The sequence below is a fragment of the Python bivittatus genome, unplaced genomic scaffold, assembly GCF_059951505.1.
Source record: "Python bivittatus isolate LINGU-HERP-01145 unplaced genomic scaffold, Pbiv_v1 ctg000840_np1212, whole genome shotgun sequence".
Classification (NCBI taxonomy): domain Eukaryota; kingdom Metazoa; phylum Chordata; class Lepidosauria; order Squamata; family Pythonidae; genus Python; species Python bivittatus.
Genome location: NW_028277113.1, coordinates 30467857 through 30493955, shown reverse-complemented (window position 1 = coordinate 30493955; position 26099 = coordinate 30467857). Strand labels below are relative to the sequence as shown.

The window sequence follows — 26099 nt, the reverse complement described above, 5'->3', positions numbered from 1 at the left end:
CTTGGTTAGTAGTTGGATGAGGACCACAAGGAAATCCCAGAGCTGTAGGCTACAGATTAAAAAAAAAAATCCCTGAAGCAAGTAGTGGCTGACTGAGCCTGTCTACATTGTTGTCAAGACATATTGATGTGTCTATGTTGCAACCTCAAGTTAAGCTCAACTCAGACCTTCCTCCCTCTTTGTATATACCTACATATGCACCCTAGACATTGTAACCTTTTTAGGAGGAAAGTTGCTATAATTCATTGCTAATCTTTCCATTTCTTCTCCAGTTTAACAACTTTTTTGGGTTGCACTTTTAGATGGTATGTTATTTCTATACCTAAATGAGTGGCAATTCCATAGTTCTCTCTCACAGACATTTATATTATTAATGGTTAATGAAAGAATAACTCTTTACAGGAATGTTTTAATTTTAAAAGATTGTCATAGCAACAACAACTATGTTATTTTGGGTATACATTCTCATAGTAGTTCAAAAGGTCCTCAAGCTGCCTCTGATTAAACAGCATCATGAATCAGTATTTCTATTATTATTCAGAAGCTTAACTTACAACTTCTGAACTGTGAAAAAAACAGAAGCAGTTTCCTACAAACACAGCCTTCATGTTCCAGTGAGTAAGATATTGTAATGCATGCATAATTCTGTCTCCGCACAGAATTTCCATAGAGCATGTTCCAATAAGAAAAAATGGAATAGAAAAAATATATTAATTGCCAGAGGAGCAGAAAGGTTTTGATATTGAATACATTCAAAATATATTAAGTAGGAATGCTATTTCATGGATAACTAAATTATAAATTCCAAATGAAGTTTTAAAATTTAGAATTCTGGGTTACTTTTGTAATCTGTATCTGTATTAGGACTGTGCAACAATAAAGACAGAAAGATGCTTTGGAGCACAGGGGACTGCACATGCAGCAACTGTCTGCAACTCCTTTGAAGCAGCCGCATCTTTTCCTGGGATCATGTGGCTATTCTCCACAGCTGTAGTACAATCAAAGAAAAATATGCATTCAGTTTAAGTATTTGAAGACAGGTAAAACATGTGCACCCCTGGACTTTCTGAAGCATCCTTTTTGTCTTCAAATCCAAGTGCTGCACAGCCCTAATTTATATTACTCTTACTTTTAAAAATGCTTTGAATACTACTTCTAATTCTGTTCTCCTGACTGTTCATTTATAGTCAATATTTATATTCATGGTAGCATATTAGGCATCCTTTTCAATAATGAATAACTCAGTCAAACACAGAACCTTAAGAGTGGACTAGCTGTAAGAACAAAGCCAAGCTAGCTGCCATTCAATTTCATAACTCATTCTCTTTTGAGGCTGAAGCAAATTGTTAGCATATTTAAATATTTATATTTAAATTCTAATTTGTCAGACTGTGAAACCCTTCAGATGTAATCTCCAAGAGGTGCCAAAGGAGGCCAAATGTAGCATCAGTGATAAAAGAAAACAGAAGAAGCCTGCATAGTCCTATGTTAATTCAAACATATTTTAAATTTTATATTATAAAAATGCAAATTCTTACAGGGATATCAGAGTCTACCACAGAATTGCAGATTATCTGAAAATACTGCTAGCCCATGCAGAGTTATCCAGTATGGAGGGTCCTGGAAAGGTCTATAGATATAAGCGAAGTACTGGTGAAACTTCCACCAGAAAAATTCCAAGAGTATATCTAGTTCAGAAGCAGCTTTAGTTCTGTTGAATACCAATTTTCTTGTTATCCCAGGAGGCCTCAGATTGGGACATTTTTTATTTAAGCTTGTAAGAGATACAAAACTAGAATAAGAAAAAACAACTACTGATAAAGTATGAGTAAAACAAAACAAAAACCTTTTTAGTGATGCTTTCTCCCCTTCCCTTCCATTTGTTTCCCCTACTGCTAACTTTTAATTACGCCAGCCTGAAATTGGCATATTTAATTTTTTCCCCATCATATTATAGCAGCAGTCACCTTCCAACCCCTAGAACTTATCTGAGACACTGGTTTGCTTAAAATGGTCTAAATTTAACAGATGCTCACGTTCCAGTAGAAGAGAATATATGTAGCTGGGGGCTGAACAGCTGAACACTGTTAGCAGGCTAGGCAACACTGATGATGTTACCTAGCCTGGTAAAAAAAACATCTGCAAGAAAACAGCCAGGTTCAGAGAGCACTGTGAACCCAAGAGATACTCAGACAGACCCAAGAAAAACTAGGAAACAGCTGCTTATACTATAAGCAGTTGAACAATTCTGGTTGGCACATAGCTGTGGCAGACAGACTAATTTATTAGATTATCAAATAGGACCACTTCCTAGAGATTTGTTCTCTCTTTATAAATAGAGGAATGGCAGATTTACTTCCTCCAACTTCACATTTCTTCTGTGTGGATGCTTATCTTGTAATGAGATAAACATTATTTGTAATAAATTCATTCAAAATACGAAAAACAAGCAAATCAACATTCCAAGCAACATTGATGTTGTAATTTACTTGTTTATCGTTTCATAATTAACTGAAATTAATTTAAAATTAATTTAACGTAATAAAAGATTCGCTTGCCATGTGCTTGTTACACTCAAACCTTTTCTGCGCGCGTCAGTGGCTGGATAAATGTCCTATAAGCAGATTTTGCCTGGAGGATCTGACCAATCACAGAACGGAGGGAGAGGAGTCTTAACTTCCTTAGTTTTTTTTCCAGAAAGAACATTATGATATAAAATAAGGTTAATGGTTTCATTAAAAGAAATGTTATCTTGCCCCTCAGTAATAATTCAATTAAAACATAATTTAATCATTTTAGCAAAAAGCCTTCGAAAGACTGGATTTGGAAGACCTGAGCTCACTTTTTGGCTGTCAGTTGGTCTTACGGACTTTCCTGAGGCGGGGAATTTGTATTTAAAAGGGCGGGTGTTAATTTCTGCAATCATAAATAAATGAAACTAATTGCCTTTCACGACAAGAGCTCCAGACTGACTTCACAATCGGGAAAAATGCGAAGGCGTATTTTCAAGAACTGTTGCCAGCATCTGAAGATGTTTTGCAAAAACCGACCTGCAAAACAGCACAAACGTTGCTTCCGAGAGGGTAAGACAGCGAGAGAGAGACTGGGCTCACATTTTAAGGGGGGGGGCTGGGTGGAGGTTGTGTGAAAAAAGAAGCGAGGAACTTCCTGTGAATCACATCCTATTGCTCTAGAAACGCCCACCCGCGCCCATGATTCGCTAGCTACGTGAGGAACCAGCCCGAGCGCAATGTCCTAAAATTAGGTGTCAGCAAGAGGGCTGTGCGCGGAGAGAGGCGGTTTCTCTTCTAGACGGGCGGAAAGCATGGCCAGTCCGCTGAGGAAGGCGGGCTCTGTGTCAGTCGAGTCTCTCCCGCCTTCCTCTGTACCGGGGACCGAGGCGGCTCAGGGAAGACGAGAGGGCAGCGAGGGATAGCGGTGGCGGCGCAGGAAGAGCGGCGAGGGCAGGAGACGCCCCGCGGGGCTGAAGTGAACAGCCCCCTCCTGACCCTTAGCCAGGGAAGCCCCCGGAGCGCCAGAGAAAGTTCAAGGACTTGTCGCCACCGACCCCCTTCCTATTTCTCTCCGCGGCGGTCTCGCAGATCCACGCAGAGGCGGGAGGAGGCGAAGATCCTGGGCGCGGGGAGGAGCGGCGGTAATCATGAACCCCAGCGGGCAGCGAGGAGCGGGCAAAGCGGCCCCCGGCAGAGACGACCCCTGGGAAGAGTGCCTGGAGGTGGCAGTGCAGCTCGCTCTCCAGGCGGGACAGGTGAGCAGGAGCTCCCTCGGCTGGGTGGCCGGTCGCATTGGGGGCTTCGGGGTCAGTCCACACGTGGAGTCTTGTGGGGAGCAAATCCGAGGCGGAAACTCTCTTTGCCGTCTCTCCCCCCATGTGGGGCATCAGTGAACCAAAGGAGGCTCCCCGCGAACTTTGTTCGTTCTGCCTCCTGTAAGATTTACGTCGAGATTTCTTACGTTACATACGGCATACTTGCTAACCAGAGCCGTGGCTGTGTGCAGGTCTTGGGACATGGCAATGCACGAGCCAGCCTTCACCAATATAGATCCCTCCAGATGCACTGAGCTGATTTTCAGAGGTTTATATCTAGAAGGGATCAGGTTGGGGAAGAAGTGTATCTTTGGCACTTAGTGTCTGGTAATTCAAATATGTTGATTTGGGTGCAAACCCATTAAATTCACTGGATTTCAGTTACTCCTGAATAACTGCAGAAACATGTTCCTTTAGGAGAAGGAACATGAAACTGTACAAGTTCCTTTAGGAGAAGATGTAAAAGAATCTGGTGATCACATACATGAGAAAATAAGTACTTTTTCTCTGTAATAAACTGGGGCATAGGCATACGCTTTATCATTTTGGTGTCATCATGGTTAGGTACAGATGCTTATAGTATCATTTTTGAATTGGATGTTTGAAACTTAGGAAATGCAACTACACAAGGTAAGTAAAGCACAGAAAATGGACCCAGCATATTTACATTCACATGTACACAATATTATTTAAAGGGTTAACATAACTGATGTTTTCTCTTTATAGTTCTATAACAGGGGTTTCCAAACTCTTCAGCTCATTGACCCCTTCATGAAGTTGCAGGTTGTTCATCGACCCCCCAAAACATTTATTTTATGAAAATAATTTAATAAATACTATTTTAACCAATAATACTACAGTTAATAATAACAATAATAGGTAGTCCCATCGACTCTTGGGTGTCAATACTGAACACTCTGGGGAACCCTGATCTATATGCAACCTTTTTTCCAGGAGACAGGATGGTGAATTTCTCAAGTTTTCTCCACAACAACTCTGTGAAATAGACTGTCTCTCAGTTTGGTGTCATCCAATGAGTTTTCATGGTTGAGGGTGGTATTTCAGCTTTTAATTGCTTTTAAAACTGAACTCTTAACAGTATGAAATTATGCATTAAAAAATAGTAACAGGAAAGATAAGAGAGTCACTAATAACCTCTGTGCCCGAAATAAATAAAGACTAGTAATAGTCATTTGGGTAATAAACTCTGTCCTGTATGTTTTTATAAGTCTTTTCTTCCTACATCAATTTTTTTGCATTGGCACACTAAGTTTGAGTAGAAATTGAGAAGGCTTGTCCTGTTTATGATTACATTATATTTCTGTTCCTCCAAGTAAAGCTATTGAACTTCCTGAATAATTTTCTATCACAAGTATGTGTTCAAATTGATCACAATATTTCTTATTTTAATTTTTCTTCAGTTTAAACTGTCCAGTAAACAGTAACATCTTAGAGGAGTTAAAATCAACCAATCTTTTTGTGTATTACATAGTGATAGTATCTATTGCAAAAGAGAATAACCTTATTGGGGAGGGGGCCTGTAATGATGGAATACAGTAGCATAGGGTTGGAAGGAGTCATTTATGCCCTTGCATCCAGCCTCCTGCTCTGTGTACAAATCCAGATTAAAGCATTGCAGGTAGATAGCTGTATAATTCTGCGTGGGTGGAAAATAGCGAACACCACAAAGTGCTGCTTTTATTTGTTGATTTTTGAACAAGAATAAGAGTGCTCTCCTCCCTTTGTATTGCTTTTGTTCCTTTCAAACAAATTGTGTCATTCAACTGCTCTGTTCAAGTGATAAGAGTCATCCTACCAGGTTTCTGTTATACTTATTAAATCATATTTGACTTTACAGTGATAAAGTCATCCTACCAGATCTCTGCTATGCTTATTACATCATATTTGACTTTCTATACTGAGACCCCAAGCTTGTCTTATTTTCCATACTCAGCATTAATGTATAGACAATAATGACCATGAACTTTATTTTTCATTCTGATTTTTCTTTGAAGGGTTTAAAGGGCCCCATTTCAGCAACACTCATTCTTCTTACAATGCACAAGCCTTTATATGAGGCCCTTCCAGATTTTTGTTTCCATCCATCATTCTTTGGCCAAATACAATTTTACTAGTCCTAGGGAAGTGTGACCCATCTTGTGCCAATAGTCTGTCATCTAGATAAATCAAACAAAGGTCCCAGAAATCAAATACCTCCCACTGATACCATTTGTATAGCCATTCACTGATTTACAATACAGATAGTCCCCGGGTTAAGAATGCCCAGTTTACAGGCGATCCATAGTTAAGAACAGAGCCTATTGTAGCAAAATTCGAGTTAAATACACAATACTACTTATACAGTATTATACAATGATACTATTCCAGCTTACACACAAATTCAACCTAAGGATAAACCTTGGGAACAGAACTGGTTCTTAAACTGGGGACTACCTATATTCTTCTTTCCCCTTACAGTCCTTTTCCATGAACTGGAAGGATGGATGACAATATCACTGAGCCCTAGTAATCTTGAGCTTCTTTCCTAAATTTTCAAAGTCTGTTGTGATATAGTTGTAGCTGGTTTTTGCAGAATTGTTTGTCCCCACATGTATTAGCAGGAAGTGATAATTATTAGTGGATTTGATCAACCTTGTTTTGTCATGTCTTTGATCTTTGTGCCTGTCAGATGGTACACTTCATGAGCCAAAGAGTCTGGTCAATATCATTTGTTTTAGTTTCTTAAAGTGGTGAGTTGCCAACTACTGCAACTCTTTTTTGTTGTTTTATAGGGCAAAGTTTGCTTGCTATTAATAGTATATGCTTAAAGCAGTTGCCTGAGGCTGAAACCCAAGTTAAGTTGCTACCTTTCTTTAGCAATAGTAGGGAGGAGGAAATGTGGTTTGCACATCCTGTATATTTCTGACAAGTTCTTTTATCTCTTGAAAGATGACAGCAATAAAAATGTTTTAAAAATTGTGATGGGTTAACTGATGACTGTGCATGAACTGGATTTTACTTGTGGCCTTTCAAATAGAAGTTGGGTAACCTGAATATCCTATTATGCATGTGTTCTTATATGTCCCATTGAGTTTAATACTGTGTACACTTAAAAGAGACCAGCTTCCTCAGATCCAGGAACATTTTTTGCTGGTTAATGCCAAATCTGTACAGAATAAGACCATATTTCTCTACCATTTGGTTGTGGAATTAGCATGCATACCTGGTATGCACACCTGGCATATATTTACTGGGACCTGGGGTTGAAAGTGAGTTGTGATATTGCCCTCTTGGAAATCTGCTCTGCTGTGTTCTAGGTCCTGCATTAGCTGTGATCCCATAATAGGTAAATTGGGTATCAATGATTGTCTGGGATAATTCAGTAGTGACCAGGAGGCCTGGTCTGGAAGTGACAAGCTGTGAATGCCTATTTGTGATTTTGGACCAAACTAGGACAAACTAGGAACTTCGCTTGTGTACTGCATACCTTGCTGCATAGCTAGGTCTTTTTGTGATCTCTTGGAGCTCATTACAGAGCAGGAGGTGGAGAGCTCATTGCTTTTAATTTGGGGGACTTCAGGCTCCATGTTCTGAGGGAGGATACCATGAGGCTTCAGGACTTCAGGAGTTCATGACAGCTCTAGGAAACATTGAATCCAATGGACAAAGGTGTCATACATTATATATGGTGTTTATCTCCAGTTGACATACCATCTGATATTGGAGGATAAAGATTAAATCCTTTGCTGTAATCAGATTGCTCCCTGTTTGCTATGAGACTCATCACTGCCAAGAGGCTCTGCAGAATGGAAGGACCTGCAGTATTTGGATGGTCTGGTCCAGTGCCTAATGAATCTGAGTGGATTCCAGAGAGCCCTTGGGGATATTCCCTGAAATCTGGTAGGAGGTTCTTTTGAATGCCTGGTCAATTTCTGGAATATTGAGGTAACCAGAGCACTTGATGAAATCGCCCTCAACCAGCCCCTCCTTGCAAGCCCATTCTGGGCTATTCCTGTGTGCCAGTTCTGGGAGATCAGGTGGCAGAAGAGATACCTGGAGTACCAGTGGAGGAAAACCAAGAGCAGATTGAACTAGACACAAGTAACTGCTCATATTTGGGACTACACTGTACACGTAAGGGTGGCAAAATATGCTTCTTATTGTGATCACAGATTGTGGCTCTGTAGCCCTCTTTAGGGTTACCTGCATCCTTTTGAGGGGCAGGAAGCAGAAACCTTTCTCTGAAAGCCACATGAGATCCCAGGGCAAAATTTCTTACACAAAATTGCTTTAATTCCCTTTGGCCTGGACCCTGCACAAGTGGGGTCATGATTGGATTAGCATCTTGTGAGGGTAACTAGGATTCATTTCAGCTTGTTAATTCTGAAGAAGTGGATAGGGTGATTTGGGCAATATGCTGTATGGTAATCCATGTTTCATCTGGCTCTTTGGGAAGCATGGGAGGGTGCATGGGGCTCAGTAGTCAATACCTTACAGGTAGTCCTTCCTTAATGACCATTTAACAACAGTTTGAAGTTACAATGGCCTCGGAAAAAGTGCTTTATGACCTGTACTCACATGACTGTTGCACCACCACCCCACGGTCATGTGATCATGTTTTGTGACTTTTTAATGATGGTCGTAAAGCGAATCACCATGGTCGTTAAGCGAATCACATGGTTAAGCGAATTCTGACAAAAACATCCATTGGGGGAGCTGGGTTTGCTTAATGACCATGTGTTTCATTTAATGACCATTGCAAAATGGTCATAAAATCAGATCCAGTCACGTGGTGATTTGCTTAATGACCGCCCTGCTTAACAAACAATTTTCCAGTCCCTATTGTGGTTGTTAAGCAAGGACTACCTGTATTGAACAAGGGGATTGTGCCCTTCGTCCTAATAGTGCTGCACTCTTTCCTGGAGAGGCCCTCCCTAGACACAGCCAATCCTGACAACCATTGCCCAGTCTCCAGCTTCTCTTTTCATGTTGTAGAGAGAGTGGTAGAACTTCAGCTATAGACAACCCTAGAGGAAGAGGATTATCTGGACCTTAATCAGTCAAGACTCAGACCTGGGCATGGGACAGATACCATATTAGTCTGAGGGAAGAATTACATCAGGATCTGGAAGTGAGGAGTGTACTCCCCCTGGTTCTTTCAGACCTTCAGTACCATCAATCATGGTATTCTTTTAGACCACCTAAGAGAGTTGGGAGATGGAGGCACTGTTTTATAGTGGTTCTGCTCCTTTCTGAGTAGGTGGTCCTAGTTGGTGGTAATAGAAGAAAAGAAGTGGTCCAGGTGGCTGCCTATTTGTGGGGTGCTACAGGTTTTGTCTCTCTGCCCTTCTATGAATTTAACATCTACATGAATCTGCTGGAAAAAGTAATCCATCATTTCAGGGTGCAGTATCACCATTGTGCTGATTATATCAAATTACACAATATTGGTTGGGCTGGAGATACAACTCCTGACTCACTGGAAGCTGTTAGAATTTGGATGAAAAAAACAAGCTAAGATTGAATCCCTGTAAGACAAATATGCTTCTTGCCCAGAAACCATCCACAATTTGTCTCCCCCAGTGATGACTCAAGATGGGGAGGCACTCAGTCTAAAGGAGCAGTTCAGTGACCTGGGGTCCTCCTACATACACAGCTACAGCTATATAGGCAAATAGAAGCCATAGCTGGGGGAGGGGATTGCCCAGCTTTGGCTAATACATCAGTTGTGGGCTTTCCTGGAGCCTGATGTCCTGGCAATAATCATCTATGTCTTCATCGCCTCTCAGATCAATCACTGAGATAGGTTTTACAGGTGGCCATCTTGGAAAGCTACCTAAAAACTGTAGTTGATGCAGAATGCAAAAGCCTATCTGCAGATGAGTGAAAGCTTCTAGTAAGCTTCTAGTAGCCTTCTAAGTACAATTCAAGGTGTTGATTTTAACCTGTAAAACCCTTTATTGCATGGTGTCTAGGCAGCTGCAGGACCCCCTGCTTCAGGTGGAACTGACTATGCTTATTTATTCATCCTGATGGGGAATGCTGAGAGTTCCCCCTCCCCCATCATGCAAGTTCAAGGGGAGGGGGGAAGCACGAATATGATGCTGTTCTGGGTAAGCCTCAGTGTCAGTTCCCAGCAATAACCTCCCTGACAGCCTTTTGGAGGGCAGTTAAGGCTATGCTATTCCACAGTTCTCTGAATGTCAAATTGGGAGTGGATTTATTTTTACTGATTGTTGAAATCATTTTTATGGTTTTATATACAGTAGTTTTGTAAACAGCCATGAATCCACAGTATAAAAGTATTATAAATAAACATGTCTTGTTTGAAATCCATGGGAATATCACTGTGTCAAGTAAATGTACATAAATTCATAGAATTCTTTAAACAGGGATTTTATACAATCCAAGTGCTTATTTTACAATCCTGATAAAGTGGAATAACAGATGCTTTCATTCATGGTTAACTTCTCTTTGCTCTATAAAAAGACATTCCTTTTCCCCTGAGTTTACTTTAAAAATATTTCTACTTACATGCTCTTAGAAAGGAATTCTTATTGCAAGTCATTTCTGGATATTCTGCAATGGTCGTTTTTGCCTGAATTAATGTTTTATTCTGAAAGAAAATGCAAAAGATTAAAAGGTATTATTTGGCAGTATAAACAGGAGCAAAAACTGAAGAAATTATAGTTTTTGTATTTTTGTATCATGTATATCTTATTTGGCCCATCTTTTTAGGCCTCTAGAAAATGTTACAGTTTTACAGAAGCCAAAATTTTTCTAAGTTATATTTCAGCAACGATAATATCCACTATACAGACTGTGTAAAATTATAGGATGTCACTATACACTGACTTACCACTAAAGGACCAGGTTCAGATACTCAGTTCAATCCTAATTTAACTCAGTTTAACTTAAATTAACTCAGTTTAACTCAAAAGCAGACCATTTTATGTAGTTGCAACAGTGTGCAAAAATATTTTCTTCTGATAGGCTCTCCTTTCCTTGTTAAAAATGAAGCACAGTTGAGATGTTAAGATAGCGTTTACTGAATTCATAATGTACAACAATGACAAAATATTGGCATCGTAATCTTGAGGCAAAAATGTGGCTTCTAAATAGCAGTCATGAATGAAGAAAATTCAACAGAAAAATAAGACAATTCTGTTAATCAGCACCAGAATTTTCCTGGAATAAAGTAGATGTCCTATTATATCACTATACATGATACTGTTTTAGAAGTTACCTATGTGCACAACTAAGAAATATATCATTTATTTCCATTGAGAATTTAACGCTGCAGTTTTTCAGAGATAATGGGAACAATTTGTAAAGCAATATATATTTTCTTTCTAGATTATTAGAAAAGCTCTCACTGAGGAAAAGCGGGTATCAACCAAAACATCTGCAGCAGATCTTGTGACTGAAACGGATCACTTAGTAGAAAATTTAATTGTTTCTGCACTGAAAGAAAAATTTCCCTCTCACAGGTATGTCTGGCCATGGCATTATTCTATGGGTGGTGTTTTGAGCGAGTGAAAATCATAACTATGTGAATAAGGATGCTTCACACATAATATGTTTGAATGAAACAAGCATGCTTCACATGACAATACATTTGCTGGAGAGTACAGAGTGGCAGGAGCCACCTGTCAGATGTAGTGATGCATTGCCAGCAAAATGACCTGGTTCTCACAACACACTGAGCCATGATGGAATTAGGTTTCATGTGCCGTGTGAACCTGTATCATGGGTTACACTATGGTTAAGGGGAATTGCATGGATGGTTTGTTTATTTTATTTTATTTTATTTTATTTTATTTTATTTTATTTTATTTTAGCTCATTTTAGCTTATTTTAGCTTATTTTAGTGCTTTTAAGCTGCTTCAGTTGTACAAGTCTAAGTGGCCTAAAGCAAGTTTGTTCATTTTAGCCATGATTCTAACCCTGGGATTAACTCTTCCAATTTTCAAACATAAAGTCAAGAAGCAAGAATGAAACTGTTGAAAAATGTGGCTCTAACAACTACTGTATCTCCATTGCTCTGTTTTCCTCTGAGCATGCTGGCTGGGGGATTCTGGGAATTGAAGTCCACACATCTTAAAGCTGCCAAGTTTGAAAAACATTGCCATAGATGAAAGATTTATCCATGGATGTGGCAAAAGATATGAAAAACCACACCTAGCCATGATTTTCCAGTTACCATTCTTGCCAGCAATTGACTACTTGACTTTTTCTGTTGTGCGCATCCCTGAGTTTGCCAGCGTGCTGGGAAATTTGTAGAGGAGGCCAAATTAATTGTCCCTGGGACCGCATCAGATGAAAGCAGAGCCAGGAGCAGTGGAGGTACAGCAGTTGGAAGAGCCACATTTTTCAACAGTCCCATTCTTGCTTCTTGACTTTATGTTTGAAAATTGGAAGGAGAGTTAATCACAGGGTTAGAATTCCACACATCTAAAAGTTGTCAAGTTTGAAAAACACTGATCTATGATTACAGTAACCTTTTAAATATACGCTCAATATATACATGTGACATCATTTTAAAGTCTCATGGTCCAACTTCTCCACTCCTTGAGCTTAGTAGATAACTGGGGATTTAATGTTGTATTTCTTTGGTTCTAGCCCTTGTATTACACTTAAATTATGAAATGTAATAGCTATATAATGATTAACCTTGCAACCCCTTTTGAGAACATTTAGAGGAAATAGTGACAAGAATACTGTTTTCCAAAGCATAGCAAGGATTATAGTGCTTTGCATATACTTGCAGAGTACAGTAAAAGCATATATCTTTATAAGAGTATACATGGATTTTAGTCTCAGCTAGGGGCACAGAGATGCTTTCAGACTAATCTAAAATGGGTGTGTGCCAATTTATATTTATATTGTGGTGGTGTTGTTTTAATTCTCTTCTCTTTGTTGTCTTAAATCCAGATAAGTTTTCCTTTAAAGTTCAGTTGTAGAAGATTATAGTCTAGGCTTTTTTGGCAATTGTTCATGTTTTGTTTTTGTTTTTTAATTCTGTACAACAGGGGTGGGCTGGGACTACTTTCTGAAGAGCTGCAGGAAACAGTCTTACGTTCCCAACCTTTAAGCCACCCCACCCCCAGCATATTCTGCAAAAGGAAATAGGAGCTAATTTTGCTTTAATTCACAAAAATAAATAAAGTATACATAGTCCAAAGAAAAGGCCGGTGATTTACACACCCTGTAAATGTTCTTCCAGCTGTCAGCCAAAGAAGGAATGTTGCAGAGTGAGATGAAGAAGCAGCCACTGCATTTTCGCAGGAGATGTGTAAATTTCTCATTCATTAGGGTCTTAGTGTGTGTACAGAGGTTCTTTAGGCCCCTTAAGCCTTCTTGAGATCCTTTAATCACAATGTTTTAGATTCCTGCATTTAAAGACATCTGTAATAGGAAAACCTTTTATGCTCTTCAGGTTGGAACCCATTTTATTTAACAGAATACCTGCAACTGCCTCAAGTGCAGCTTTAATTCAAAGTTTTTTTATTTGAGTCTTGTGTATACCAATGTTAGGTTTATTGCGGAAGAAGCTACTGCCGCTGGTTCAAAGTGCATACTCAATGACAGTCCAACCTGGATTATTGATCCTGTTGATGGCACCTGCAATTTCGTACATAGGTAAAGATACAGTGAAAACCTTGCATTTAATGACCCGAGTCAGAGTGTCAAGCATCTTTAAATGCCTGAAGTATCAGTGGAAGTTCTATGTATGTTGAATCCCATCTACAGTGGAACCTCGGGTTACGAACGCTTCTGTTCACGAACTTTTCGGGTGACGACCAGCTCCGGCCGCAAAATTTTGCTTCGGTTCGCAAACTCCACCTCGGGTCATGAACAGGATCCATGGCCATTTTCCCTCCCATGACCCGGTCCACGGCCATTTTCCCGCCCGTGACATGTGGTCCGCAGCCATTTTCTGCCCCTGACACATCCACGGCCATTTTTCCGCCCCTGACACGTGGTCCGCGGCCATTTTCTGCCCCTGACACATGGTCCGTGGCCATTTTTCTGCCCCTGACACGTGGTCCGCGGCCATTTTCTGCCCCTGACACGTGGTCCGCGGCCATTTTTCCACCCCTGACACGTGATCCGCGGCCATTTTTCCGCCCCTGACACGTGATCCACGGCCATTTTCCACCCCTGACACGTGATCGTAGGGAGGGGGACTCTCCCTCCAAGCAATAGCTGCCTCCCTGTTCACGCCAGAACGGATTAACGGTAATTACATTGAACCTTATGGGAAAATTTGCTTCGGGTCACGACCAATTTGGGTCGCGACCAGAGTCATGGAACGAATTAAGTTCGTAAACCGAGGTTCCGCTGTACTTTCAGAGCTTGCAACCCATCCTATGCATGTTTTGCGCCAAGCAAATCTGTGCACAGGACTATAACAAGTTTATTTTTAAAATCTATGCATATTAAGAATATTTTAATAGCATAGCTTTAATATTTACATTACTATCGAACAAAAATAATCAAATCATCCATTTACTGTAACTTATTTGAGTAATTTTAGTTGCTGTTCTTTTAACAAATTAGTCTGTGAGCCTTAAATTGTCATAATCTTGATCATCTTGAACCATATTTCCCTTTGTAGAGAATTTTCATCCGTTTGCAATCTTACTTTAGTTCCTGAAATACTTCATAATGGAATGTATCAGTTATTAATCATTTAACATAGAAGGCCTACTTCTTACCCAATGTTGTATACTGAAATAATTTGGGAAATTGGGCTGAAAGTTATGGGAGGAAAAAATAATATTTATGTTCTCAAGTTATAAGGTGGCAGAAGTTTTTAGTAAATGACTTTTGAACTCTAACATTTAGTTTGGAAAAACAGCTGCCATTCTTTCTGCCTTAGCCTATTCCTGGTATAACAATGTTCTATGAAGGCAGCAGGGAACAGAAACAACAACTAATTGCTTGGATAGATTCCGAAGATTTAAAGAATGGAGAACTTTCTGAGAATCAGATAATTAATCATGCTTTATGCTTCAATGGAATTGTCACAAAATTAGCCTTTAGTATCAGGATTCAACTCAATTTTCCGACAGTTAAAATTATATGAAAATTAAGAATTTAATTTCTTAATATACAAAAAACATAGCATTTGTTACCTGGGAACCAATGAACCAATGCTATCACATTGTTGATATATGGAAAGTCATTGTTCAGAAAGTTTATTAACAAATATAATGTATTTATTTACACAGGTTTCCAACTGTAGCTGTTAGCATTGGATTTGCTGTCAACCAAGAGGTATAAGATAATGTTCTGTAAGTTGGATAGGCTTTAGCAGCACCTATTAAAAATTGAAAAAATGGATTTAACAAATACAGTGGTACCTCAGGATACGAACTTAATGTGTTCCGTGACTCTGGGGGTATCCCGAGTTGGTCGTAACCCGACGCAAATTTCCCCATAGGGTTCAATGTAAATCCGGTTAATCCATTCCGCTCTCCGAATTTGGTCGCACCCCGAAGCAAATTTTCCCATAAGGTTCAATGTAATTACCGTTAATCTGTTCTGGTGTCTGCGGACCACGCATCAGGAGCGGGAGAATGGCCGGGCGCCGCGCAGCAGGAGAACGGCCGGGCGCCGTGTGGCGCGGCAGGAGAATGGCCGGGCGCGGCGCGGCGGGAGAACGGCCGGGCACGGCACAGCGTGGCAGGAGAATGGCCGGGCGTGGAAGCATGATTATCCTTCATGTTATCTCTGTATACTGATAATTGCTTAGGGGTAAATTACATACAGTGGGGCAAAAAATTTAGGGAGAACAGCCGGGTGTGGCGCGGCGCGCCGGGAGAACAGCCAGGCGCCACGCGGCGCGGCGGGAAAACAGCTGCGGACCACGTGTCGGGGGCAGAAAAATGGCCGCGGACCACGTGTCAGGGCGGAAAAATGACCGTACCCCGAGGCGGAGTTCGCACATCGAGGTAAATTTTTGCAGCCGGAGCTGGTCGTAACCTGAAAAGTTCGTTAGTAGAGGCGTTCGTATCCCAAGGTACCACTGTATATCTGAATAATTCTTACCCAGCACCTTTCCAATTTATCCTGTGGTATTTGTGGAAATCTAGGTTTGAATGCATATACCTACTTAAAATACTCAAATCATCCTTTTGATGTTTTTATATACTAACATAAATGGATTCTTCTCTTTACAAGAAATGTTTCAGACAGTAAAAATATGTTTCGAGCCATGCAGAACACTGTGTTGCAGAGAAACAGTTGTTACAGAAGTACTCCTTAACCTAAACCTCTTTCCTTAAACTAAATTGCAATTAGTGAGACTTACTTACTAAGTATATGCATTTAGCAGTAGCATAGTATTTAAACAAATGACCTAAACCAAGCCCTCTTTTTGGCAAGCCTTTTAAGATGACTACACTAGCAGTGCTGCCTATCAATTAAATCACTGAATTAACACTTCTCTGTGTTGTCCTCTACTCATGTTGCTGTAGAATATGAGGCATTTGTCTGGATTTCTGGAAACAGTGTTGGTAGCCAGTATATGGCTTTTATGCTGTTCCTTTAGAACAGATGACCCACTGAACTGGGTTTCTCTACAAAAGTAATCAATGCTCTTTCTCCCTACCTCCATTTGTCAACTTTGACTTGGCTGAGATCTACCCTTGCTGCTAGACAATGATGGAAGCCACAAAAAGGTTGTAGTAGCAAAAAGGTTGAGACAAGCAAGCTGTGGAAGCATGATTATCCTTCATGTTATCTCTGTATACTGATAATTGCTTAGGGGTAAATTACATACAGTATGATATTTCTAGATCAGTGTTTCTCAACCTTGGCAACTTTAAGATGTCTGGACTTCAGCTCGCAGAATTCCCCAGCCAGCATGGGGAATCTTAAAATTGCCAAGGTTGAGAAACACTGTTCTAGGTAGTAGGTGATACACAATGGGGAACTCCAGACAAAGATGATGGAATGCATCTGCTAAGTGATTATGCTTGCAACCAGCACTCTGCAGAAGAAGTTTCTTGTGTCTTTCCTTTGCTGACTATAATGTAAGAATTATCCATAAGTTTATATAAGGAAGTGGAATAATTAATTTCCTATAGCTTTTATATCAAGGAATATTTGAGGTAATCAAAATATTTAGTGTAAACTGCAATACTATGCAGTTAAAATAGAGTTCTGTTTATACTGATATAATGCAAATTGCATTCATGTTCCTTTTCTTTTCTTAAAACCTAAAGCTTGAATTTGGTGTAATTTATCACTGCATTGAAGAACGATTATACACTGGTAGAAGAGGTCAAGGGTCATATTGTAATGGCAAAAGGCTTCAGGTGTCAAAAGTGACAGGTTGGTTTAGATTTTGTAAGCACTATAAAATATATGCATATATATATATATATATATATAATTATAGAGTTGTCACTAATTCTAGATAAAATTAATGTATCTTCTATATAATTCCTGCTTTTGGTTAACAATTCAGTTTAATAACATTTTGCTAAATCACTGTAAATTCAGCTCCACTAAAACTGAACTCTGCTTAATCCTCTTGCTAGGTATCTGGGCACCCAGGGTCAGGGATGGGGGTCAAGTGGCAAAGTATGGGTTGTGATCTCATGATACAGAAACTGCAACTTATGCTCTTGCATCAGATACTGGGACACAAGTACATATGGAAGATTCTCATATTGATGTCACCATGCATATGTTGTAATCTCAGTTTGCTGTGGATGCCTGTGGCTGGATATATCTTCAGTGGCAAACAAGTGAGCTAAAGTTGACTTAAAAGTAGTTCAAATATGACAGAGCTGAATGGGTCTCTACAGAGTTGGATCAAACTGTTGAAACCCTCCTATCAGATGCTATGGTTGCTGCAAGGACACTCTATAAAGCAGGCTGCACTCTTCTGGAGATGTAGTGTAAAACCACCTCTTAACAGTTTGCCCTGGCAGTTCACAGAGTTCAGACAATTTCTTTAATGTTCATGACCTCTGTTGGATTATTAGTGTAGAACTGTAAGAGCATAAGTACTAGTTTATGGTGGTCTTGTAAAGGTGGAATAGAAGACATTCTTCTTCTCCGAGGCATTTTTACAGTTTTTTGTTCCACATTTTGTATTTTACTAGAGGAGTATGTAAGTATATCTGTGCATGTGTACACACATACACACAAACTGCTTTACTGTTTGGTTTTAATTGCTTAAATCACTTTGCAATCTGCCTAGAGATTTCCAGTTATTGAGTACAATAAAATATAATAATCAATCTAAATAGTATATGCATGCTAATTACAAATATTGCAAAACTTTCAATTCAGTGAGTCATCCTAAAATATTGCAACTTTGCACCTATTTCTAGAATATGTAGCACTGGATGCTCTACAAAAGTTCATAAAGCTGTTGTGTTGTCTTATCTTTCTTTCTCAAAAATATATATCATTTGCATTTGCACCCTGTTTTACAACAAATAATAGGACAACTATCTTTACTGCAAGACCTAAAATTTAGTTCATGTGGCCTTTGAATCTCAGAACTGAAGGGGTCATCAAGTCCAAGTACAGACTTAAGGTTAGACTTAGAATGGTCAGATGATTCATTTTGGATTCATACTCTTTTGGATTCATACTGTGGATTCTTTGTGATTTAATGTGATAAAGGCTTATTTCTCAATCAATTCTAGAATGGTGATGAAAGTACAGGTAGTCCTCGTCCAGCAGCCACAATTGGGACTGGCAACTCTGTCATTAAGTGAAACAGTCGCTAAGTGAAACTGACTGTGCTTATGATTTTTTTCAGCTTTCCTTTGCTTTACAGACCTGCGATCATAATGTGAGGACTGGTCGTAAAGTTACTTTTTTATCACCATCATAACCGCAAACAGTTACTAAATGAGCCAATCACTAAACAAGGACTACTGTAATGTTAAGCAGATTTATTTTATTTAGTTTCAAGATAATGGTATTTTGCTATTGCAGAATTTATTAGGAATAAATAAGGTCTCATGAAGCACCTATTAAATTATGCTGCATAATCTTAGGCCTTCAGGACTCAAATGGCTATTCATAAGACTTGGATAGGAAAGCACTAGGAAATCCCAGGCTATACATTAGATTGTATAGTTTAAAAAAAAAAAACCCTCATGCCAAAAGAAGACAATGGAAAACCACTTCCAAATTGCAACCAAGAAAACAATGAAGACATGTCCATTTAGTCAGCAGGCATTTAGTTCGACTCCCATGAAATTTTACTGCTAGTATGGTTGTACATTTATTTACATTAAATGTTAACATAAATGAAATCAGGTTTAGTGTCCATACTCCATTTTTTGGTATGTGGCCTCTGATATGCCATTCAAAGATGAACTATGGACTTTGTCCCTAGAAAGACTACTTGAAGACCAGTGTTCTGCATCAAAAGATGTAGAACTTCAAAAGATAAATTGAAATAAGCTGTTGCATTAATACATATCAATCATTTTTCTTGCAGATATCACAAAGGCCTTGATTTTAACTGAGATTGGTCCAAAGCGAGACCCTGACACTCTGAAAGTCTTTCTTAGTAACATGGAACGGCTGCTAAAGGCACAGGCTCACGGGTAGTTCTGTTTCCTACAAAATTAATTAACTTAGTAACAAGAAAATTGTCAATATGATTTAATATTTCAGTTAAGTACTGTAGCCATAAATCAAATCAACCAAGTCAACAGTTTCATAGGTATTCAAATGCATATATGGACTGTGCCATCAGTAGAGCCCCTTGTATATCAAGAGAATTCTTCTCTTGGTGTATATGTGCAATAGTGCCATCATAGAAGTGTGTCTGCTTTTTTGCACTGAATTTGTGAATTGGAACACATGAATAACCTGTGTTTGTGCATAATGCTAGGCTGTGAAATGTTAATGCATGTACAACCCCATGGTTCCCTCTTTGTCCCTATTGTGCTTGGCTCTTTAAGGGAGGCCTGGAAAGTGTTTTCTGTATAGCATGTCAAGTTCATCCTGGGCATCAAGGATAAAATTTGTAAACAATAAAAAATGTCAGGTCAAATATTTGGAAATGTATGTCATTACCTTGAAGTAGTTAACAATTTGTGGTGAACAAATTGCACAGTAATTTCATTATGAGCTAGGTTAATGGGTTGCTCTAATGTTATTTGCCATTTTTTTTTACATTTATCCCAGAGTTCGTGTTATTGGAAGTGCTACCTTGGCACTCTGTCATTTAGCATCTGGGGCCGCAGATGCATATTACCAGTTTGGCTTGCATTGCTGGGATTTGGCAGCAGCTACTGTTATTATCAGAGAGGCAGGTGGAGTTGTGATAGATACATCAGGTAAGCAAATACATTTTAAGAAGGAGAAAGTATGAGTTGCGCATCATACCATTCCTTCCAATTCAAAAGAGGAATATTCCTTTTGCCACCATCTTATTCTAGACTTTCTTGGAAGTCCAACCTTCAGGAAAGAATTTTCAGAAGAGTGAGAGGCTACATTAGAGTAGAGAGGTGGCCTTAGAAATGGGGAATAGGGAATAGGTGGCCTTAGAAATGGGGAAGGAAGGAAAGTAACTGTATTCTAGAGATTTAATGTACAATTTTAAAAGTCTGCAAATACTGTGCTTCTTATTGTACAACGAGTCACAGTCCCTAATGGTTTATTGTATTGTTATGATGGGAAACCCAACTTGGCTCAAAGCTAGACTTCCCACGTGTATCCCACAAGTGTTTTGGATGATATCAAGATGGACTTTAGGATAGGAAATCCGCTGCCTTGCCTTTGAGTCAATCCTTGTTCTGCTCATACTGGCTCCCCACCTTCTTCTGCAGGGAGAAAAAAAGACTACTCAGCACTCAGAAGAGAAAGTTGTTATTTCCAAGCATTGCTATGGAGATAGGTGGAGCAGATTCTAAAGTGAGAAGGAGCAGGATGGGGTCAAAAAGAGGGAACTGTTGACAAGAAACTTTACAGATCACAATAAAGTTTAGTAATGTTCTACCTATATATGTCCCAGTTAAATGCACATAATGGACTACACAAGAAATAATTTGTATCTTTGTCACAAAAGAAACATCTAAGCCATTTTTCAATCCAATTCTTTTCCTAGGTGGACCTCTAGACCTGATGTCGTGTCGAGTAATAGCAGCAGGTACCCAGGAGATGGCCTCATTCATCGCTCAGGAAATACAGACTATTCATTATGGACGTGATGATGAGAATTGACCAGATATCAATCTAAAGACAATATGAAATCTGACCTTTTGGAAATATTTCACTTCCTTTAAGATGAACCGCTTTTAGAAACTATTATTTGTTTCTCGTACAGTTTGTAAATCAGACATATTATAAAAACATTTTACTTGCATTTTAGGAAGGTGAAGGGTGTATGAGAGTGTGTGTGTGTGTGTGTGTGTGTGTGTGTGTGTGTGTGACCTTTCCCTCTTTTTAATAAGAATATTTTTCAGTTATGCTTTTTTAATGTTACAAGCTCTTTGAGGCTGAAATAGAAGGGGGTTTTTGGTTTCACATAGAACGAGAAACAAACTATATGTTTCAGATCTCAGGTAGTTTTTTTTTGTTCCATGGCAGGGAGCAAGTAGTGCCTCAAGTGCCCTCATTCAACAATACTTGAGTGAAATTACTATTTTTTTCTAAATTTAAAACAGATCCACTGAACAGCTGAGATAGTTACCTTTATTTATATGGCACGCACACACAAGCATGATAATGGTACATATTCTTAGAAATATGTATTATCCTTGGATAAATAATGTAAATAGGTACTAAAAGAGCTGATTAAATAACGAAAAACTTATTTTTGAAACATTCAAAATTCTTTAGGTTGATTCAAGCCCTAGACTATAACAGCATGTTTTTAAAAATAACACAGAAGATTCACTAGGATGCTACTGTTCACAAAACTTTCTTACTAAACACATAGGTAGCCTGAAACCTAGTTTATAATCAGTGGTATTCATCTGAATTGAACAATATATATTCTGGTCACTGCTAGAAGTCAAATCTCCAAGTTACATCTCTTGGTGACTTCATGTAATTTTCTTGGTAACAATACAGAAGTGATTTTCTATTGCCTTCTTCCAGGTTAGTGGTTTTTTGTTTTTGTTTTTTTACTTCTTAGTCTAGCCTAAAGCCCTGGTATTTCCTGGAGGTTTTCCATTGCAATATTAATTAGGCCCACCCCTGCTTAGCTTTCAAGCCCAGGCAGGTGCTACTACGTGCTGAGATGGCCATTGTGTATCCTTGAATGATTAACGTGGGGAAAAGGAATCTATCAAAGCAAATTTAAAACTAGCAGAGAGATTCCAGCAATGCTGAATGTTAGTATTGTTCGAATAGTGCTTTGTAGCTTATCCCGTGGAAGAGAACTGAAAGGAAGTATCTCATTATTATATAAAAATAGTGGCTGAATATGTTACAAGAACTACAGCTTTCTTGAGTGGAAATGGGCATGACTTGGGCTGAGTTTTCATAAGCAGCACATAAGGTGGCAAACCTTTAGAACTCTGGCATACATAATTAAGTGCTGCATGATACTCCCAAATAAATGCCTCAGTAATAGAAATCAGAATGTCAGTGAAAGGGATCCTAAGCTAATCTTTTCACTGACCTAGTGTTTTATATGCTTGTGTATTATGAATTGTTGTGATAAACTCTTATGGGCCCACTCTTGGCATTTCAGCTGATACAATCTAGGAATAGTTTACTATCTCACCAGTTGTCAGAGTTAGGCTTTAGATTCAGGTGAACTTGAGTTACCAATGAATGAAGTGCTGGTACTGATGATCTGTGTTCTGTCCAAATGCTGGAATGTTATATTGGCCATAGTGTACCTTGTTTCTCAATAATATCCTTCAGTCCTAAATGCAGTGGAGATAAATGTCATGAATGATACTTCTAAATAAATATATTTTTATGAATGGAATCTAAGGCTGAGCCAGTTGTCCCTGTATGTACGAGGCTAAGAATTTGGCCTATTCTCTTAATAACTAATTATCTATTTTCTGAAAGGTTTTAAAAATTGGGTAGACACTCCAGTTAAAAAAGCAAGGTGTATAGTGGGTGAATCCAGATTTAATTCTACTAAAAATAGACCTATTGAAATCAGTGGGACCTCAGTTAATCATGATAAATACATGTTCTAAATGAAGGATTTGCAGCTGATTAGATTTTGTTGTAGTAGGCTATCCTTGCTGTTGTAGAATTTGGTGATAATTATTAAAAGAACTGCTGAACAAGAGGCTCTTCCACTATTCAACTCTAGCACTGAAGATATGCCTCCCCAGAATCAATCTTTCTGTGTGTAAATAGTTCATCAAAAATTTAGCTGTATAATGGAAGTTTTGTAACTCATTGTTAATTGTGTTACAACAGCAGTTGCTGATGAATCACTTCCGTTCTGTGCCACAAATGTGCTATCTGTATAAATTGTCTCATTTTTCCACATTAAAAAGTATTGTGGTTTGAGTGCTTAGGAAATGTGGCATATCTGAAAAAAATGAAATTTTGAAGATAATGTGTATAATAAGAAAGGATGTATTGTGCAGTTAAACCAGAAAGGCTTAAGCATGCAGGTGAAAAGCTACTGAAAACAAAAGCCATCAGAGATCATTAGTTCTACTTCAGTAACTTTCTGCCAACTCCTTTGGTGACAGATGTCTCTCTTCACTTACCAACTACATAATAGTGAAGAAAACATGAGTATTTTCCATCAACATTCCCCTATGACTGGAAAATTCCTGCTGTTTAATCTCTTCTCTGTCAGCAGTCATCAAGATACAGCTAAGAATCTGACCAACTTGGTAGCTGGAACATTAAACGTATTGAAACGTAAGAAGTAATACGTTAATGAGGGATTAGGACAGAATGATAAAATATGGTAAACTGCCATTGCACAAATATTCCAAAATGATAGTGTGTGCACCTTTATGCACTGTTGACTTTATAATAGCATTTCTATAGCACTTCAGAATGTTCAAAAGCACTTCCTCAGTATCATTTGCAAACCTTACAGTATTCCTCCAAGATATTCCTTCAGTATTCACTAACATTGCAAACAAGAAGAGGGCTGAGCATTAGAGTAGAACTTGCCTAATTTTAATCTAATGGGTAAATTAATGGCAGATGCAAGATTAAAACAGATTTTGTTCTTAGTAACATAGGGGCCAAACTGTACATTATGTTACATCTGCAGTCTTGCATGCATTACTTGAGGTCAGAATGAAAGCAGAGATGTAAAATATGACCTGAAGCCACATACACATTTTTTTATTTAGTTAGTTACAAATGTGATGAGGAAAAAATATTATTTAAAATGTTATATGAAAGAAGATACATGCCTTTATTGTCCAGTAATGATTGAAGACTAATTCACAGAACTTTATGCATTAGTAGAATATAGGCACCAGATTCAGATTTGATTATGATGCATATGAATTATTCTTTTCATCTCTTAAAAAAAAAACAGCAATCTTGTGGGTAATAATCTGAATAGAAATCATGGAAACTAGGGAGCAGAGAATAATCTTTCATTCTCATTCTGTAGATCCAAAAGAACATACGTGGTTGTGAACTGTTCTGTATAGAAGCTAATATTAAAGTCCATAACAATCTGGAGGAGTGATTTATCAGAAGCATGGGGTCTGGATGGAAATGTATTAACTCACCCCTGTGTACCAAAGTCACAGTTTTTTTAAAAATAAAAAATAAAATTAGTGATATGTGAAGGCATCAAATAAGGGTTTCACATTTACTGTTGTTTTTAATCTTCCCATCCTTCATGATCCAAAACAATAGTTACTTGGAAGTTTAATATCTTAGCCACTATTTTCTTATATACACTTTACAGCAGGGCAGATAATCTATGGCTCACAGGCTAATTCTAATCTCTTGTGTAACAGATCAGGTCAGATCTCTGGGAAGAGCCAACTGCTGAAGCAGAAAGGGACGTGAGAAAGAGTGGATGTTCTCAACCCACTTTGGATTCTTGTTGCAGCCCCCTACTGTTTATCCCTGAGAGAATGAATGATCCTTGAAAGAAAAAAAAATGTGTGCCTACCTGTACTTTACGGGGACATTTTTAGATGGAAAAATACATTTAGCAGAAATTACTTGACCATCAAGTTGGAAGATGATCTATTAAGTATTTTGCATGTATAAAGTGTTCAACAGCTGTACAGTCATGAGATTTTGTGCATCTTTATTGCAAGAGCTCTGAAACTTACTGGTTTACAGTGTTTAAATATACATTATGAACCATTTGGTGTTATGTTCTTGTTCAGTTACAAACTCTGTATCATTGGCTGTCCGCTATTAATCCAGATATTTTTACCTCATAGGGGGCTATGAGGAATAATGTGTGATTATTATTCAGCAGAATAAAAGTTGTTTCCAATGGATAAAGAACTATATCTTGATATCTAGAATTCTTATTAATGTACGTTTGTCAAAATAGCTTCATTTTCCAATAAAACCAAGAGGCAAACATGTATTATGCAGCTCTTCTACTGTTGTTTTTTAATTTAAAGAGTAAGTGTATAGTGGCCTGATCAAGATTAGTGCTGTTGTATAGGGGAGCTTACCCTTTCCCTCAGTCCCTTTGTTCAGAAGAATCCTGCCTCCCAAATTGTGGTTTTTTTAAAGTTTTTTTTAACTCAACAGCACGGTATGTTAATTTTTCTAAAGAAAGGGTTAGGGTAGAAGGAGCATTAGAAATTCTAATCAGGATAGGGCTAATGTGTACTTCGTTCTAAAGAAGAAAGGGCAGCTGTAAGATGTGTGTTATTGTGCAGCTTAGCCAGGACTGACAGAAGTTTAGGAATTGCTATTTTAGGCCCTGCATATTTAATTTACAGAAGGCACTGCACAATATAAAGTGAAAATATATAACAGAATCTGACATTCATAGCAGCTTGTTTTCTTGAAAGTGATCGCACTATCTGAGGTAACTAAGGTGTCTTAAATTCATGGATCTGCTCTTTTGTTTTTGTTTTTCAGCATTGTTTTAATTGTTGCTTCACAAGGTGTTTTCTACCAATCTTCACTTCCCAAGTGAAGAGACAAACAAGAATAAAAGGCTGCATAGAACTGCCACCTGAGCTGCAGAAGTCCAGATGACTTCTTAAGTGGGAGTCAGAATGCTCTGCAGTTTGGTAAATGAATAGCAAGACAGCAGCACCAACCTGTAATATCTACACTGGAGTACCAATAATTATTTATTAAGTCCAAGGTGGGGTGGGGCTTTATCTACTTCTCTGCTAAT

General features: G+C 38.6%; 1 protein-coding gene across 1 annotated transcript; it reads left to right on the top strand.

Moving 5' to 3' along the window:
- Positions 1-3248: 3248 nt before the first annotated feature.
- IMPA2 (inositol monophosphatase 2) lies at positions 3249-22759 on the top strand. The gene is made up of 8 exons (XM_007427845.4): positions 3249-3769; positions 11186-11319; positions 13367-13471; positions 15067-15112; positions 17065-17173; positions 19311-19419; positions 20006-20157; positions 20928-22759. Exons 1-8 carry the CDS (start codon positions 3662-3664, stop codon positions 21041-21043), a joined length of 879 nt encoding a protein of 292 aa, XP_007427907.1. The 5' UTR covers positions 3249-3661; the 3' UTR covers positions 21044-22759.
- Positions 22760-26099: the final 3340 nt, after the last annotated feature.

What these genes read in the sequence shown, in the direction of transcription:
- IMPA2 (XM_007427845.4), top strand. Translation starts at nt 3,662, where the DNA reads ATGAACCCCAGCGGGCAGCGAGGAGCGGGCAAAGCGGCCCCCGGCAGA. An exon ending in TCGCTCTCCAGGCGGGACAG is followed by an intron (nt 3,770 to 11,185) that starts GTGAGCAGGAGC and finishes TTTTCTTTCTAG; the next exon opens with ATTATTAGAAAAGCTCTCAC. An exon ending in TCAGGTGTCAAAAGTGACAG is followed by an intron (nt 17,174 to 19,310) that starts GTTGGTTTAGAT and finishes TTTTTCTTGCAG; the next exon opens with ATATCACAAAGGCCTTGATT.